Raw genomic sequence first — 15,219 nt, 5'->3', positions numbered from 1 at the left:
CACTGTAGCTGTCTTCAGACACACCAGAAGAGGGTTTGTACATGTAAAGAAGGGATACAGCATATGCGGAGATAGTCATTTCCAGCACAGCAGTATTTCCAGGGTGGTGATGTGCTACTTAGACACCTGGTTTTTCTTTTTCTTTTTTAGATTTTTTTAAAAAAGAATTATTTATTTATTTTATGTGTATGAGTACATTTCTTCAGACACAACAGAAGAGCGCATTGGATCCCATTACAGATGGTTGTGAGCCACCATGTGGTTGCTGGGAATTGAACTCAGGACCTTTGGAAGAACAGTCAGTGCTCTTAACTGCTGAGCCACCTCTCCAGCCCCTTTTTTTTTTAGATTTACTTATTTTATTTTATATGAGTACATTGTAGCTGTCTTCAGTCACACCAGAAAAGAACATCAGATCCCATTACAGATGGTTGTGAACCACCATGTGGTTGCTGGGAATTGAACTCATGACCGTTGAAAGAGCAGTCAGTGCTCTTAACTGCTGAGCCATCTCCAACCCCAAGTTAGGATGTTTTTAACAACTGATAATCTTTCCCATCAATCCCAATCTTTGGTATTCTCTGGATTCATACATATCTTTTAGAAAGAATAAATAGTTACAAGACATATTGAATGGAAAAGAACAAATTTGAAACAGCATATTACTATTTAATGTGTTAAAAGCATATTATTATGGCTGTGTTTCATGAGCAGTTATGTTAAATATATGCATATACACTTAATACATTTAAAAGCACGCACAGGCTGGAGGCTGGAAAACTGGCTCAGCAGTTAGAGCACTTCCTGTTCTTCCAGTGGAGTTTGATCCCAGCACCTGAATTGGGCAGCTCATCATACCTGGAAGTAACTACAACTCACTCCAGAAGGTACCAGCACACATGTTGCATATGCAATCAGGAACATAAATTTTAATATTAAAATATACATATTTGTATGTGTAATGTATATATTTACATAGTTACATAATATACATATTTAAGTAAATTCGGATATAGCAATTCATTTTAAAAAGACAAAAGTGTTTGTCTTTAAATGAATTTGAAGTGTTTATAGTAAACCTCATTAAAAATGTTGCAGTATTGCCTCTTAGGCAAATAGAAAGCCAGATGATACAGAAGGAGTAGAGTCTAGGACATATCTTTTTACTGTATATGAACTACCTGATTGCTGTAACTGTTAAATATTCATACATTTAAGTTCTTTAAGGTAACCATTGCTAGAAAGAAAACAGGAATTATAACTTCCAAATGAAAGTAAAAGCAACAAAGTGTCTGTTGTCAGCAAAGCTCCTGGCTTCTCAGGAGTCCTTGGGCTGCTTGGCTCCACCTGCTTCCCTGGTGCAGCTTAGTCATGTTTGCCTTCACAAGCAAGGTTCAGCCATACCTGCCTTTGTTTTTCTCTGCTGTGTTTATTTATTGAGACAGTATCTCACTGTGTAGTCTCGGCTGTCCTGGAACTCACTGTGTAGACCAGGCTGGCTTCAAACTCAGAGATCCACCTGCCTCCGCCTCCGCCTCCGCCTCCACCGTGCTGGGACTAACAGTGTCTGTCCTCATGCCCATGCCCACACCATGCCCAGCTGTTTTCATTTTATATGAAGGCTGTTGCTCTTGCTGTTCCTCATATTTGAAAGTCTTTGCTGTGTGAGATTTTTCATGTCTGACTCTTTTTTACTATTTGAATTTCAGCCTAGAGTCTTCCAGTGACTCAGAGTTTCCCCCAAACCTGTATTAAGCAGTCTACTCCTCCCCTAGTCAGTTTCAGCTCCTCATTATGCTCTGTGTTTGAGTGTGTGCTAGTATGTGCTGTGGCTTATGTGTAGGTCAGAAGACAATTTCAGGAGTCAGTTTCCCCCTTTGGGTTCTGAGGATTGAGACCAGTGTAGCAACATGGCAGCACCTTTATCCGTTGAGCCAGTTTAGGGCTCAGTATTGAATTCTACAGGCTCTTCTCAGTGTTTGAGTGATTAACTGGTGCCCAGCATGGTGACCACACCTTTAATACCAGCACTCAGAGAGCAGGGCCCGCAGATCTCTGAGGTTAAGCCCAATATGTTCTATATAAGCAGGTTCTAGAGCAACCAGGGCTATGTAGTAAAACACTGTCTCAAAAACAAATAAATCAACCAACCAATAAATAATCCCTCAGGTGTGTAAGTTAGAACTTGGTGGCATTTAGTTCTGAATGCCTATTACATGTCAAGTCCCCCCACCCCCTAAATGGTATCTTGGATGAGCAATCAAATGGCTATAATTCAGGAGTTAGGGGTAAGGAAATGTCCAGTTCGGACCAGCCTAAATTACATAGCTGACATCTGCCTCTAAGTCACACTTTGTATATAGCTCAATCTAGTAGGATTACAGACATGTACCACATGCCTAGCTTCCAAATCAGCATTTTGATATGCATTATATTTAGTTTACTCTGGTTTCTCTCTGTTTTGAAAAAGTTATTTTTAATTTAAAACTGTTTTATTTGGAGTTTTATTAGACTTCTGAGTGCTGTTTTAACTGAATAATTCATAGCCTTAAAAGTTAAATTAAAAATGTAGAGGGGTTGTTGTAGATAAAACAAGGTTAAAAAGTAGTAAAGTACCAGATAAAAGTACAAATTTTGGGTTGATTCTAGACAGTAAATAAAGCATTTTAGTTCTTTTGGGGGAGTATGAATAAGAACGAGTTTGATGGTATCATGGAATTATTGCTAATTTAGAGATTTGTAATGTATGTAGGTCAAGTAATAAAGAACAGTTTCTTGTCCTAAGACAATGCATGATGAAGTTGTTGTAGTAAATGTTATACTATCTGCTGTTTCTGTCCAGTGGATTACAAAAATCTCTGTGCATAATATATAGGTGGAGAAATAAGGAAAACAATTGAGATAAAATGCTTATTGCATAGAGCTGAAGGGCATAGAGAAGCTGTGTGGTTGTCTTGGCGCTTCTGTCGGTTGGAGAATGTTGAAAAGTAAGAAGGGTGGGGAAATTCAGGCAGATGGAAATGGACAACTAGGTGCTGGGCCTTTTGCCTCCTGGTCTTTTGAGGTTTTTGTTACCTGAGCTCTTGCACCGGATAGATCATTTAGGAGCTAATGGGTCAAAAAATTTAAAAACTTTGTTGTCTGTGTAGAATATTTTAAAACCTGTAGGTTGAAACAGGGCTTTTTAAAATCAGCTATCTTCCTGTCTAAGGAAGTGCCCTTCCTGTGGCAAGATAGGGTAAGTTATAACCAACACTGAAACAGATAAAGAAACAAACAAGAATGGCCTTTCAGGCATACTCATTGCAGTTTATCTTAACTGGTCTGGCTAAACTTGTAGACTCCAGCAAGTATGAGGTGCCCGTCTTCCCTCTCTTGTGTCCCAGCACTTTGAGTTAGTCATGTTAGCCGCATTTTCCCAGTCACTTCTCACAGCAGCTAGATGCCATCTCTATCCTGTGTTCGCTGCACTGTGCCATGCAAACACTGTCCCTTACAAGATTTTCCTAAGCTTCTGGCTTGATGAAGCACACTCAGTTTTCAGTTTGGAATGGTGTGTTGGAGGGCAACAGATGTAGGTAAGCATACTCATGAACAGGACATCTGCTCTCTGCCTGGGCCTGATACACAGCTGCACACCCTTGTTTCCTCACTTCCAGTGACCCATCAGAGTGTGACACATCCTTAGCACATTCTGTCTCTTCCTCATGCTTCCTCTGATTAGAGTTTCCTGTGATTGCGGGATAAAGTAAGTAAGTCTGGCTGAAACATCAGTATCACATCTTGGCACATCTAAGATGCATTAGTGTGTGCTGTTTACTGCATCCATCTATTATGTAAGTGAGTTAGAAAATTAGACAATCTCCTTCATTTGTTAATTATTTCTCTCTATAGATACTGATGCTTTTCTATGGCCAGAGAATTATTTTGTTGCTTACAAAATCTTTGATTTTTCTTCATTCTTTAGAATAGTTCTTAATTTTTAGTCACAAGATTCTTATGTCTGGACTTATATCTTAAATAGTTTTTTTAGTTCCTCATTATACATTAGCTAATTTTACTATTTTTAGGGTAGCACACACCTTTATTCCCGACACTCAGGAGGCAAAGGCAGGGGGATCTCTGAGTTTACAGTCTATAGAACTTGTTCCAGGCCAGCCACGACTACACAAAGAAACCCTGTCAAAAGCTGGGCTAACTAGGAAAGAGATTTGAGTTCAAAATTGAGCTAACTTCTGAAGAAAGGATCTGAGCAGCTAAAACCAACATGGAAAAAACTGTGAAGCAAAACTGGCAGCAGAATTGAATGAGTAAATTAAAGACCCTGACAGCTTTTTCTATTTGTGTTCTTAAATATATCTACTCTGGAAATGTACAAACTCTGGGTAAATAAGTTGATGAATCCTGGCAATTTACTGTGGTGACAGACAGTAAAATATTTATCTCATCTTTTATATGTAAAATTACACTAACATCTGTAATGGGATATTATTTGATTTGGTTTTTCATTGCTTGAGACAGAACTTACTATGTAGCTTGGAGGACATGGAACTCAGAGATCTGTTTAAGCAAGCACTGCACATCTGGCAGGGATTGTATGAGATCCTTGGGAAACAACATATGATTATCCTGACTTAAATTTAGATATTTTATGTATATAAATGGCATATACTTAGAATTTCTAAATTAATGTTTGAAATTGTGAATTTTCAAAGGTGGTTGAAGCCAGGACATTTCACACATAGGTCTTCCCACTAAATATTTCACAATTTCTCCTGGTATAGCTTTCAAAGCAGACTTTCAAACCCCAATCTAAGATGTTTAGAATTCAGAACATGAGTGTATTTTCAGTCTCTATGTTTATAAAACTCCCAGTGATAGTATCATATCATCTTTGACATCACTGTTTAAACTATCTCTAGCTTATAGTAGTATTATATTCAGTTACTAACAAAAACTTGAGAAATTTTAGAGTATTCTTTTTATTAAAGCTAACAGAAAATCAACTTAAATTGACTTAAGTAATAAAGATTTATTTACCCTTATAACTGAGAAGTCAAGAGGTAGAGTGGACTGCAGGAGTCTTTGATTTGAGATCCCAATTGCAGTTAACCATGGCTCTGCCTTCTTAGTCATTTTAGCCTCTAGAGGTGTTCTGTGATACTGAGGTGGCCAGCAGCTGAGCTTTATATCTGTGTGCTATAGTGTCTCCCTCATCCACAGTCACATGCAATTAGAAGTAAAACTCTGCTTGTCACAGCATAGCAATGTTCAGAGTGGTTAATTTTGGAGCATTTTGGGTTTCAGACTTTTTTTTTTTTAATTAGGGGTACCTAGCCTGTATAACCATTAATAAGCTGTATAAACTAAGACATTAACTTCTTTAGTGTGTGGCGGTTGTTGTTATTTTTAATAGATTCTGAAGCTTGCACACAGGTTCTTGTGCCGTGTAGGCACTCACACTAAGTGGCATACCTAGCCCCAGAATCTATTTCAGAGCAGGCTGTTATACATCTCTGTAATATTTGAAGAAGATTCTATGATCTTCACCCATTCCCATTATGTAGTGTGAGTGGTATTGGCATTACGTCCTGACCTGGGAGGTTGGCTGATAGAATCTAGACCACATCACATGTAGTTTTCAATGATTGCTCAAATCGTGTGACTTTCAATTTTTTTGATGTAAGTTTTGGACTATCTTCTTATTTTGGGCATTTGATACAGGTTGGATATCTCCAATCTGAAAATCTAAAACAAACCTTTTTGAAGCTGGCACAGTACAACAAATGGAAAATTCTATGTATAACCTACAAATCTCAATCAATATAAATGCATTAAAAATTCATTGAGGGGGCTGGTGAGATGGCTCAGCGGGTAAGAGCACCGACTGCTCTTCCGAAGGTCCTGAGTTCAAATCCCAGCAACCACATGGTGGCTCACAACCATCTGTAACGAGATCTGATGCCCTCTTCTGGAGTGTCTGAAGACAACTACAGTGTACTTACGTATAATTAATAAATAAATCTTTAAAAAAAATTTTCATTGAGAAGTAAGTATTTTCAGCATGTATGAATGAGTGTATAAGGTACTTGTGAGCTGGATGTGGTAGTTTACTTTGTAATCCTAGCACTTAGGAAACTGAGGCAGGAGATCACAAACTCAAGGCCTGGGCTTCAATAGTCTGCATAACTTAACAAGAACCATCTCAAAAGGAAAAACAAAAGTAGGCTGGGAACATAATAGCTTAGTGGGAGTGTACCCTCTCCCATGTAAGGTCATGGGGAGAGCACCCTCTCACATGTAAGGTCATGGGGAGAGCACCCTCTCACATGTATGGTCATGGGGAGAGCACCCTCTCACATGTAAGGTCATGGGTAGTCCACCGTCTCACATGTAAGGTCATGGGGAGTCCACCGTCTCACATGTAAGGTCATGGGGAGTCCACCATCTCACATGTAAGGTCATGGGGAGACCACCGTCTCACATGTAAGGTTATAGGAAGAGCACCCTCTCCCATGTAAAGCCATAGGCTTAGGAGCAAACCAAAGTACAAAAATTTTAAATACATAAATAAATTTAATGTTGTGACTTGTGTTTTGCCTCAAAGACTTCTCATTATGTGTATGCAAATATTTCAAAAGTAAATACAGAACACTTCTGGTTACAAAAATTTTAAAGAGGGTATAACTTAATCTCTATAGTTTTTGTATTAAATTCCCAGGAAAATATAATGAAAGTAGCATTTACTACTGTAACAGATGTAGATTTTTATTTATTTCTGTGTGTATGTGCTGGGGAGCTAACCCAAGGCTTCTTCCCAGATGGTAAATAACTGTTGTGTCACTGAGTTGTGTTAAACTCCCAGCCTTCAAAAGGTAGACACCCCCCAACACATACACCCACCTCCGTGACAGGATTTATTTGGCCCAGGCAGGCCTTACACTATTGATATTCTTGCTCCCAGCTGCCCAGTGCTAGGATTATAGACATGAGCCACCATGCTTAGTACAAAAGGTAGATTTCAAATGCAAAGTCAACAAACCATTGGAGGATAGGTATTTTTTCACTGATATAATGAAGTATGGTATAAAGGATATGTACCTTCTTAGCAGGTGGTGTGAGGGAAGGAGGGATGAATTGTTTTGTGTTAGAGTTATTTCTTTCCTCTAAGTACTAAGAAAATGTACAAATGTAGACAGTGAAAACACTGTAATTAACACACCCAAATCACTGTCCTCATTCTGTAATGTTGCTTTTTCAGATATTCGTCTCTCTGTTATTTTAGCTTTCTTACTTTTTGATGCATTTCAAAATAAGTTATATTATTCTTTGCTCCTGAACACTTAAGCACACATATTGTTAGCAAAGTGTTGACCTTTTGGTTAAAAGCTTTATACATACAGAATCTTAAGCTTAAGGATTAATTCAAATCCTGACGTAGACACTGTTATGGTAAAGCTAATAGGGTGTGTGTGTGCGTCTGTGCCTGTTAGAAGCACTACTTCACCCTATGAAGCTTCATTTATGATCTGACATGAGGTGCATGTGCAAGGTTTCCTTGGTGAATTACATAGAGTGTTGATGCACTGAGCTTCTTTCTTCACCAATTATTTTGACTTAGTAAACCAGTGAGCTGGCAATATGTTGTTACCAGCCAGACCAAAAGAAAACCTCAAGAGTGTAAGTCTCTGGTAAATTTATTAGTGTAGCTGACATTTCCCACTTTCTTATCAGAAACAAACATATGACACTACTTGAAATTAGGAAGCTGGGCTGGTGAGATGACTCAGTGGGCAAGAGCACCCAACTGCTCTTCCGAAGGTCTGGAGTTCAAATCCCAGCAACCATATGGTAGCTCACAACCATCCATAACAAGATCTGACGCCCTCTTCTGGAGTGTCTGAGGACAGCTACAGTGTACTTACATATAATAAATAAATAAATCTTAAAAAAAAAAAAAAAAGAAATTAGGAAGCCATAAAAATACTTAGAAAAAAAATCTTAAACATTAGATAATTGAATGAACTGTTTAAGAAGTGATATGAAATTAATGTGTATTAAGAAGTGATATGAAGTTCATGTGTAATTCTTAGAATAAGTAGGTCTTTAATATATTTTACATTGTGAATTCTGCTTTTATACTGAAAGAAGGTATTTACTAAAAAGCCTAAAAGTAGTATTTAAATGAAAGTCTGTTTGCACAGCATTAAAAAATCAAATTTTGTACAAGATCATTTATACACTTGTCATTAAATAGCATTTAGGATATTTCTGACTCTTTGTTTCCACTTTTAAAGTATCATTGATCTCTCCTTATATTTTTGGTTTTGAGCCTGGCCTTTAACGGCTGAGCCATCTCTTCAGCCCTCACTGATCTCTCCTTAAGTGGTGCATTGACTCCAAATACTCAGGCAGAGCCCTTGACAGGTGTGTGGAGTATACTGGCTTGCTCCTGGTAGGCGAGAAGTATTCTGAGATAAAAGTGGAGCTGCTTAATTATTTTCCCTCGGTTGACCCTGCATGCATTAAGTTGTTAATCATTTTCCAAGGCATCTTTAAATGTAAATATTTTATGTACCATATTCATTTGACTTAATTGAATATAGCATTTTTTTTCTTGGAAATTTCTTTTGTCCAGAGAGTACAAATTCAAGGAGCGTTTTTATTTTATTTTAAGTTTTTATTTTGTTATTATTTGGTTTTGTGGTACTGATGATTGAACCTAGGACCTCACGTTACTAGGCACCACTGAGGTTTGTCTTCAGCCTTTGTTTTTTTGCTCATTTGTTTGGGGGTTTTGTTGGCTTTGGGGGGGGGAGTTCACACATTTGGGATGGCTTTATTTTGTTGTTGTTGTTGTTAAAATATTTTCATTTTTATTTAAAATTTTAGATTTGTTTATTTTTATGAGTGTCTTGCCTGCGTGTGTGTATGTAGATTACATGTTTGCATGCTGCCTATGAAGATCAGAGAGGGTGTCAGAGTCCCTGGAACTGGAGTTACAGATGGTTGTAAACCACACTGTGAGTGTTAAGAACTGAACCCCAGTCCTCTGTGAGAAAAAGTGCTCTTAGCCGATGAGTCATGTCTGTATCCCTCCATCTTTTTTACTGGAATGTTTCAGATAGCCTCATTTTCATCAGTGTTGTCTTTCCTCAAAAAAAAAAAAAAAAAAGAAAAGAAAAAGAAAAAAAAGAAAGAAAGAAAAAGGAAAAGAAAAAGAAAACACCAACGGCTCTAGCAAGTTATTCCACTTTGGATGAAACATCTTTGGACTTAGTTGTTTTAAACAGACTGACTGACTGATCCCTGTCTTGCCTGATAAGTTAAGGTTGCTGCTCATTCTCCAGCCTCTCAAACCTAAGGTCTTTCTGTGGTTGTTGCCTTCTTCCCCACAGTCTAAGAGTTTATCTTGGGTTAATCATCTTAAATTTGCGTTGAATTTAACGTCAGCGTGTACCTTCCTAGTGAGTTTATGTCTTATTTAATCAGGATTATAAACGTGACAGGATATGAAAATTACACACACGCACAGCAGAGGATTGTTGAAGACATCCAGTCAGTGACTTATCAAATTAGTCTCCTATGGATAAACAGTGGCCTACTCCAGAGCAGTGGCATCATTTTCGTCTCCTCAGTGAACACCCTCCAGTCTTCACAGCCTGTCCTCATTGAGGTCTTCCTTTCTTTAACTTTGCTGTTCTCGTTCTGTGCCTTTGAAATACTTAAAAAAATGAAACAATGATTGGCCACTGTTCAAAGTAAGCCTGTCCTCTTTTGGTCTCAGGAGTGACTTAATACTTTGAGCAGTTACCTGTAGATAACAGCTTCTAAACATTGAAAGCATCAGTACATGGCTTCCTAATTATAAACATTTTGGAGTATTTTAAAACTGTTTTCACTCTTTAAGGAGCCCATTATCTAAGAGTTCACTTTTCACGGTATGAGACAACTGGCCAGTCTTGGTGGCACATAGCTGTAATCTCAGCTCTGGGGACACAGCAGGCAGATCTTGACTTTGAGGCTATCCTCAAAGTAAACTAGGCAGCTGGGGGTCTGCAGTGAGAAGAAAGGAAAAGGCATCTCCTCCCCTAATAGCTGTAGCCTTGGAAAATGGACCCTCCTCTTCCCAGCCCCTGTGAGGATCAGGAGCACCTTTTAAAGACTTATTTTACTTGTTTGTAAGTTTCAGTTGAGTGCATGTGGGTCTGTGTGGGATATGCACGTGTGACTGCAGGAGCCTGGAGAGAATGGAGTGGAGTATCTGGTATGTCAGACCCCCTGGGGCTGACCTTGCAGGCTGTTGTTGACAAGGACACTGTGGTGGAACTGGTCTTTTTCAAGAGCAGTGCATGCTCAGAACTGCTGAACCATCTCTTCAGTCCCTGCAGCATTTTAAAAATCAGCTATATCTAGGATTCCCAGTATACATCCTGAGCAAATTTAACAGGAGAATCACAGTTAATTGTCTCTTTCTAGAGTTGGAGAACTCTTTCTGTTTCTGATTTCAGATATAACTTGAACTCCAGTTGGATGTTTTTGACTAGGCACTGGCTTTTATAATTGGTAGAAAAACAACTGCCTGAGAAAATAATTATATAAATGGCCTTGAAATTTGAGGGTAATTTTGCCATCAGAGGATCTGTTTGATAATTAATTTTAAGACTTTTTCAAGGGTTATTTTATGTGGTCTGTGGTTTGTCAACACCCATTAGGCATGTTTTAGAAACACTCAGTTTAATGCATTTTGAATTCTTTTCCAGTAATAAAATGGATTTGTTCAAAATTTAGCTAGCTAAACTGCTGCCCTAGGTCTTAAAATAATCTTAGCTCATGATATAAAATTGTCCACTGATTTTCCTTTGTTGTATTGTCACAAAACAGAAAGAAGAAGGCAAGCTCCAAGGACAGCTTAACAGGTCTGACTCTAACCAGTACATTAGGGAACTGGAGGACCAGATAGCAGAGCTGACTCGTGAGGTGAGTGATAAATGCTGGTCTTCACATAGTTCTTCCTTCCTTCCTCTCTTAATGTCACACGTTATTACTGACCTTTTAATGCTAAATGTTTTTTTGAATTCATAATCATTAAGAGCACCTTAGAAGATTGCCTTTATAAGCAAAGATTTTTGTGCTCAAATATTAAGGTTTTGTCTTCCCTAAACCTTTAATAATAACTTAAAATGGTCAATCCCCAACATGTGATCTTATTTTTTATTGTGATCTGAAAATACTTGGTGGTTGCCCATGTATATTAAACTTTTCCTTACACCTAACTGACTAGAATTGGTGGGGGGAAGTATCTTTTCCCTCTGGCCTCCGTTCCCCTTCATGGTGTTCTGAGATTGCAAAAAAGGATACTTGCCTGATATCAGTTAAATGGATTTCTTAGTATTTGAATGCTTTTTAAGCTGGCACCTAGAATCTCTGACATTCAGCCAATGATTTGACTAGCTCTTAGGCTAATTTAAGTTACTTAAATTAATCCCTTGTGATGGGAGAGAACCTGTTTGTTGGTCCTGTTCTTTACTCATGATACATATTCAGCAATACAGGTAAACCTGTGTCTCTTATTTTGAATCTTAGTAATGTTTATTCACAGTAATGGCATTTGACAAGATAGCATAAACTTGATTTGCTATAAACAACAAAGAAGAAAGGAGACTCCTTGTCCACTAGATGAATCTAAACCTCAAAGGATCAAGTGTGGACATTGCCCTTTCCTGGCCTGATATCCTTCAGTTGAAGGCTGAGTGTTGGTCAAATAACTTCCTGCAGGGAATTAGTCTAAGTGAATTCCCAGTGAAGAGGAAACAAAACTGAAAACACATTGGACAGATTCACACGTGGGTCACTTTAGTTTTCTTTGTCATAGGAACATTCCTATCAATATTAGTATAAATATTATATGATAGTATTAATAATATATTAGTATTAATTATATTAGAATTCTTATAAATAATTAGTATTATAATATTAATATTATTATCCATGGTGACATTCGAGGGAGCAGCTCTTATGTATAATCTTCACCTATTAGTATATATTTAACAAATACCTTGTATTTTATCTCTGTCCATGTGGTGTTCTATAAATCCTCCCTCTGGAAACTTCTCCTTGTGTTCAGAAAATATTCTTAAGAAATTCTTACTGAAATAAAGCAATTTCCCATAAAGTGTAAGAAAACTAATATTGTTGGATTAAAAAATTATATATAGCCAGGCGTGGTGGTGCACGCCTTTAATCCCAGCACTCGGGAGGCAGAGGCAGGCGGGTTTCTGAGTTCGTGGCCAGCCTGGTCTACAAAGTGAGTTCCAGGACAGCCAGGGCTACACAGAGAAACCCTGTCTCGAACCCCCCCCCCCAAAAAAAATTATATATAAATTGATTGTATTTCTTATACTAGCTTAATTAATCAACAGGCATTAATTTTGCTTGTCACATACAGTATCTTTAAAAACAACAAACAAACAAAAAAAACCAAAAGTTGTTCCCATCAAGACAGACAGGAAATTATTCACACGAGATTTAGCTTCAATGCATTGGTTGATTTATTGATCTGATTTGGGAGGCAGAATCTTATTTTGTCATCTAGATTGATTTCAATCTTTCAGTCCTTTTGCCCAAGCCTCTGGGCACTGGGATTATAGTTGTGCACCACTGACTAATTATGTATGCATGTGTGAATTGTGTATGTCTATATATTAATGACTTTGAAAGCAGTTTATTGTATAAACTTGAAGAGAAAACTAATCTTCAGAGTAAAATGTTCTGTTAAAGAGCTAGATCCAAATTAAAGCAATATGATGAGATACAGTTTAGAGTAGTCAAAATCCTGGGCTTAAGAAGGCTCCTGATGGACATTATGGGCTGTGGAAAATGCACAGTACAGCTAGAATCACACACATAGGCTCAGAACAGAACCTGAGAACATGGTAGGAACTCAGTGGAGGCAGAACCTAACTGAATGAGGAGTTAGTGAGACTGTGTCTTCAGAAGGGAGGGTATACTGAGAAGAGGGTCTCTGGTGAGCCTTTTAAACTAGAAAGTCTGTAGGGCACAGGATGAAGTCATGTCAGGTAAAAAGATACTTTTTCACTAGTTCCCAAGTAGATTAATTCATTTGCCTGTTTTAGTTTATCACAAAACAAGCTAAACATCAGTGAAGTTTAAACCAAGATACTGGTTGAAATAGCCTGACTTCCTGACAGGCTGAATAAATGGCTCAGTGTTTAAGAGTGTTTGCTGCTCTTTGCAGAAGACCTGAGTTTCAGAGGCTTACAACTGATTGTAATTTTAGCTCCAGGGCTCCATGTCCTCTTCGGGCTTCTGTGTACTTGCACATATTGTACACATGTGCACACACAGACAGATACACGTATAAATATAAAATAAACCTTTAAAAACAGGAATAGACTTAACAAAGAAATTACTACTGTAGAGGTTAGAGCGATGACTAAACTGTTCTTGTAGATGACTCAGGTTTAGTTTCCAGCACCCATGTCAGACAACTTGTAGCTGGCTTTAACCTCAGTTCTGGGACACTCACACATACATGATGTGCATAAACTCATCACAGGCATACATACTTACTCACAAATAATATATAAATTTTTTTAATTACTGCTGTAATTACCATTGTCCAGTTCTATTATATTTCTGAGGGGATTAAATAATGAGCCACTTTTACATTCTATTTGCATTCTTTGGTATAGCAGTTCACAGTTCAAAAAAGATAACCAAAGTCAACCTGACCTTGGTACCATTTGTATAATAGAGTTTGCTAAATGTTTGGCTTTCAATATGAAACTTTTATTTAATTATTAATACTGTGGTTGATCATGTAACTGCTAACAGTTGTTTAGCTGATTTTTGTACTTACTGAAAGGACTTCTTAGTTAGGGTTTTACTGCTGTGAACAGATATGACCAATGCAGTTCTTATAAGGATAACATTTAATTGGGGCTGGCTTATAAGTTCAGAGGTTCAGTTCATTATCATCAAGGTGAGGCCATGGCAGCATCTAGGCAGGCATGGTGCAGGAGGAGCTGAGAGTTCTCTGTAGATACAGATACAGTTATAACTGTGACCCCTTGTCATTTTCAGTTGGATGAAGCAGATTGCATTTATGAATGGCTAGATACATTAATGGTCTGTAGTACAGTGGTGGTTTATATTTATTGAGTACTATGTCAAGTGGCTGATCTTGGGCAAACCCCTCTTCATTGTGGTACCATTCTCAGCCTTGTGGACATGGAAACTGAGACACAGCAGTGTTATATATTTTCCCAAGTATTAAACAAGCAGCTGTGGTTGACCCAGCATCAAATCTGGTTCACTTGCTGTGCTGATATACAGACATTGGCTCTCACACCTGAATTCTTAGGAGAGGCCATTAGCACAGGAGCTGTGACATTTTTTCCCTGGAACATGTTGCAGATGTCCAAGAGAGACAGGTTTTTCTTTTTTTAAGTTAGACCACTATATGTCACAGGAATCTTCTATTGTTTCTGCAAACTTAATAGGCAGTTATAAATTGAGTGAATAAAGGAAGTCTATAAACAAAGCCTTTGCTGACATTTGCTTAGAAAACGTGTTAAATATTCACTTTAAAATTCTGATATTTATGTACATCTGAGTCAAAGATGTGATTAAATATCCAGCAAATGATTTTTAATGCCCACAAAATGCTTAATATAATTTTAAGAGGCAGATTCATTTTGTTACTAAACTAGAAATTTTAAAATTAAAAAGCCCTGTATAATCAATGACAAGTGACAAGTATATCTTTGTACTTTTACACAGTCTCATTTTCTGATATTTCCATTCTCTTGTATTCTTTTACAAATGACTAATAAGGGACTAGGGAAATAGCTTTTGTTAAGAGCACTTGCTTCAGAGAGCAGGGGTTCAGATCACAGTACCCACATTGGTTGGCTCACCACCTGAGCTGGCATCCTAAGATGCCAGCTCCACAGGATCTGACAGGCTCTTCTGGCCTCTGAGGACATAAGTACGTACACAAATACATACAAGGATGTGCGGCATGCTCCTTTACTCAGAGACTGTCTTGCTGAACTCTACCTTTCCTTTCTCTGCTATTTGTTCTCTAAGACTCAATATCCTTTTAGATAAGGGAGGGCCCCCAAAATGTTCTCTTGTTTATTAAGGAATAGCCAAGAATAAAATTGCATCCTTACCCACAGGTTGAGAAACAGA

The 15,219-nt window shown here is 37.8% G+C and overlaps 1 protein-coding gene across 4 annotated transcripts in view; it reads left to right on the top strand.

The window, feature by feature from the left end:
- Evi5 (ecotropic viral integration site 5) overlaps positions 1–15,219 on the top strand; it is a 127,916-nt gene that overhangs the window by 100,289 nt on the left and 12,408 nt on the right. For all 4 annotated transcript variants that reach the window (XM_029545075.1, XM_029545078.1, XM_029545077.1 and 1 more), the window contains one exon: positions 10,885–10,980. In XM_029545075.1, the coding sequence (XP_029400935.1) occupies positions 10,885–10,980 (96 nt within the window). The remainder of the gene's footprint in view (positions 1–10,884; positions 10,981–15,219) is intronic.

The sequence above is a fragment of the Mus pahari genome, chromosome 13 (assembly GCF_900095145.1).
Source record: "Mus pahari chromosome 13, PAHARI_EIJ_v1.1, whole genome shotgun sequence".
NCBI classification, from domain to species: Eukaryota; Metazoa; Chordata; class Mammalia; order Rodentia; family Muridae; genus Mus; species Mus pahari.
Note: the sequence above shows the minus strand (reverse complement) of the source record. Positions and strands in the feature narration are given on the sequence as shown.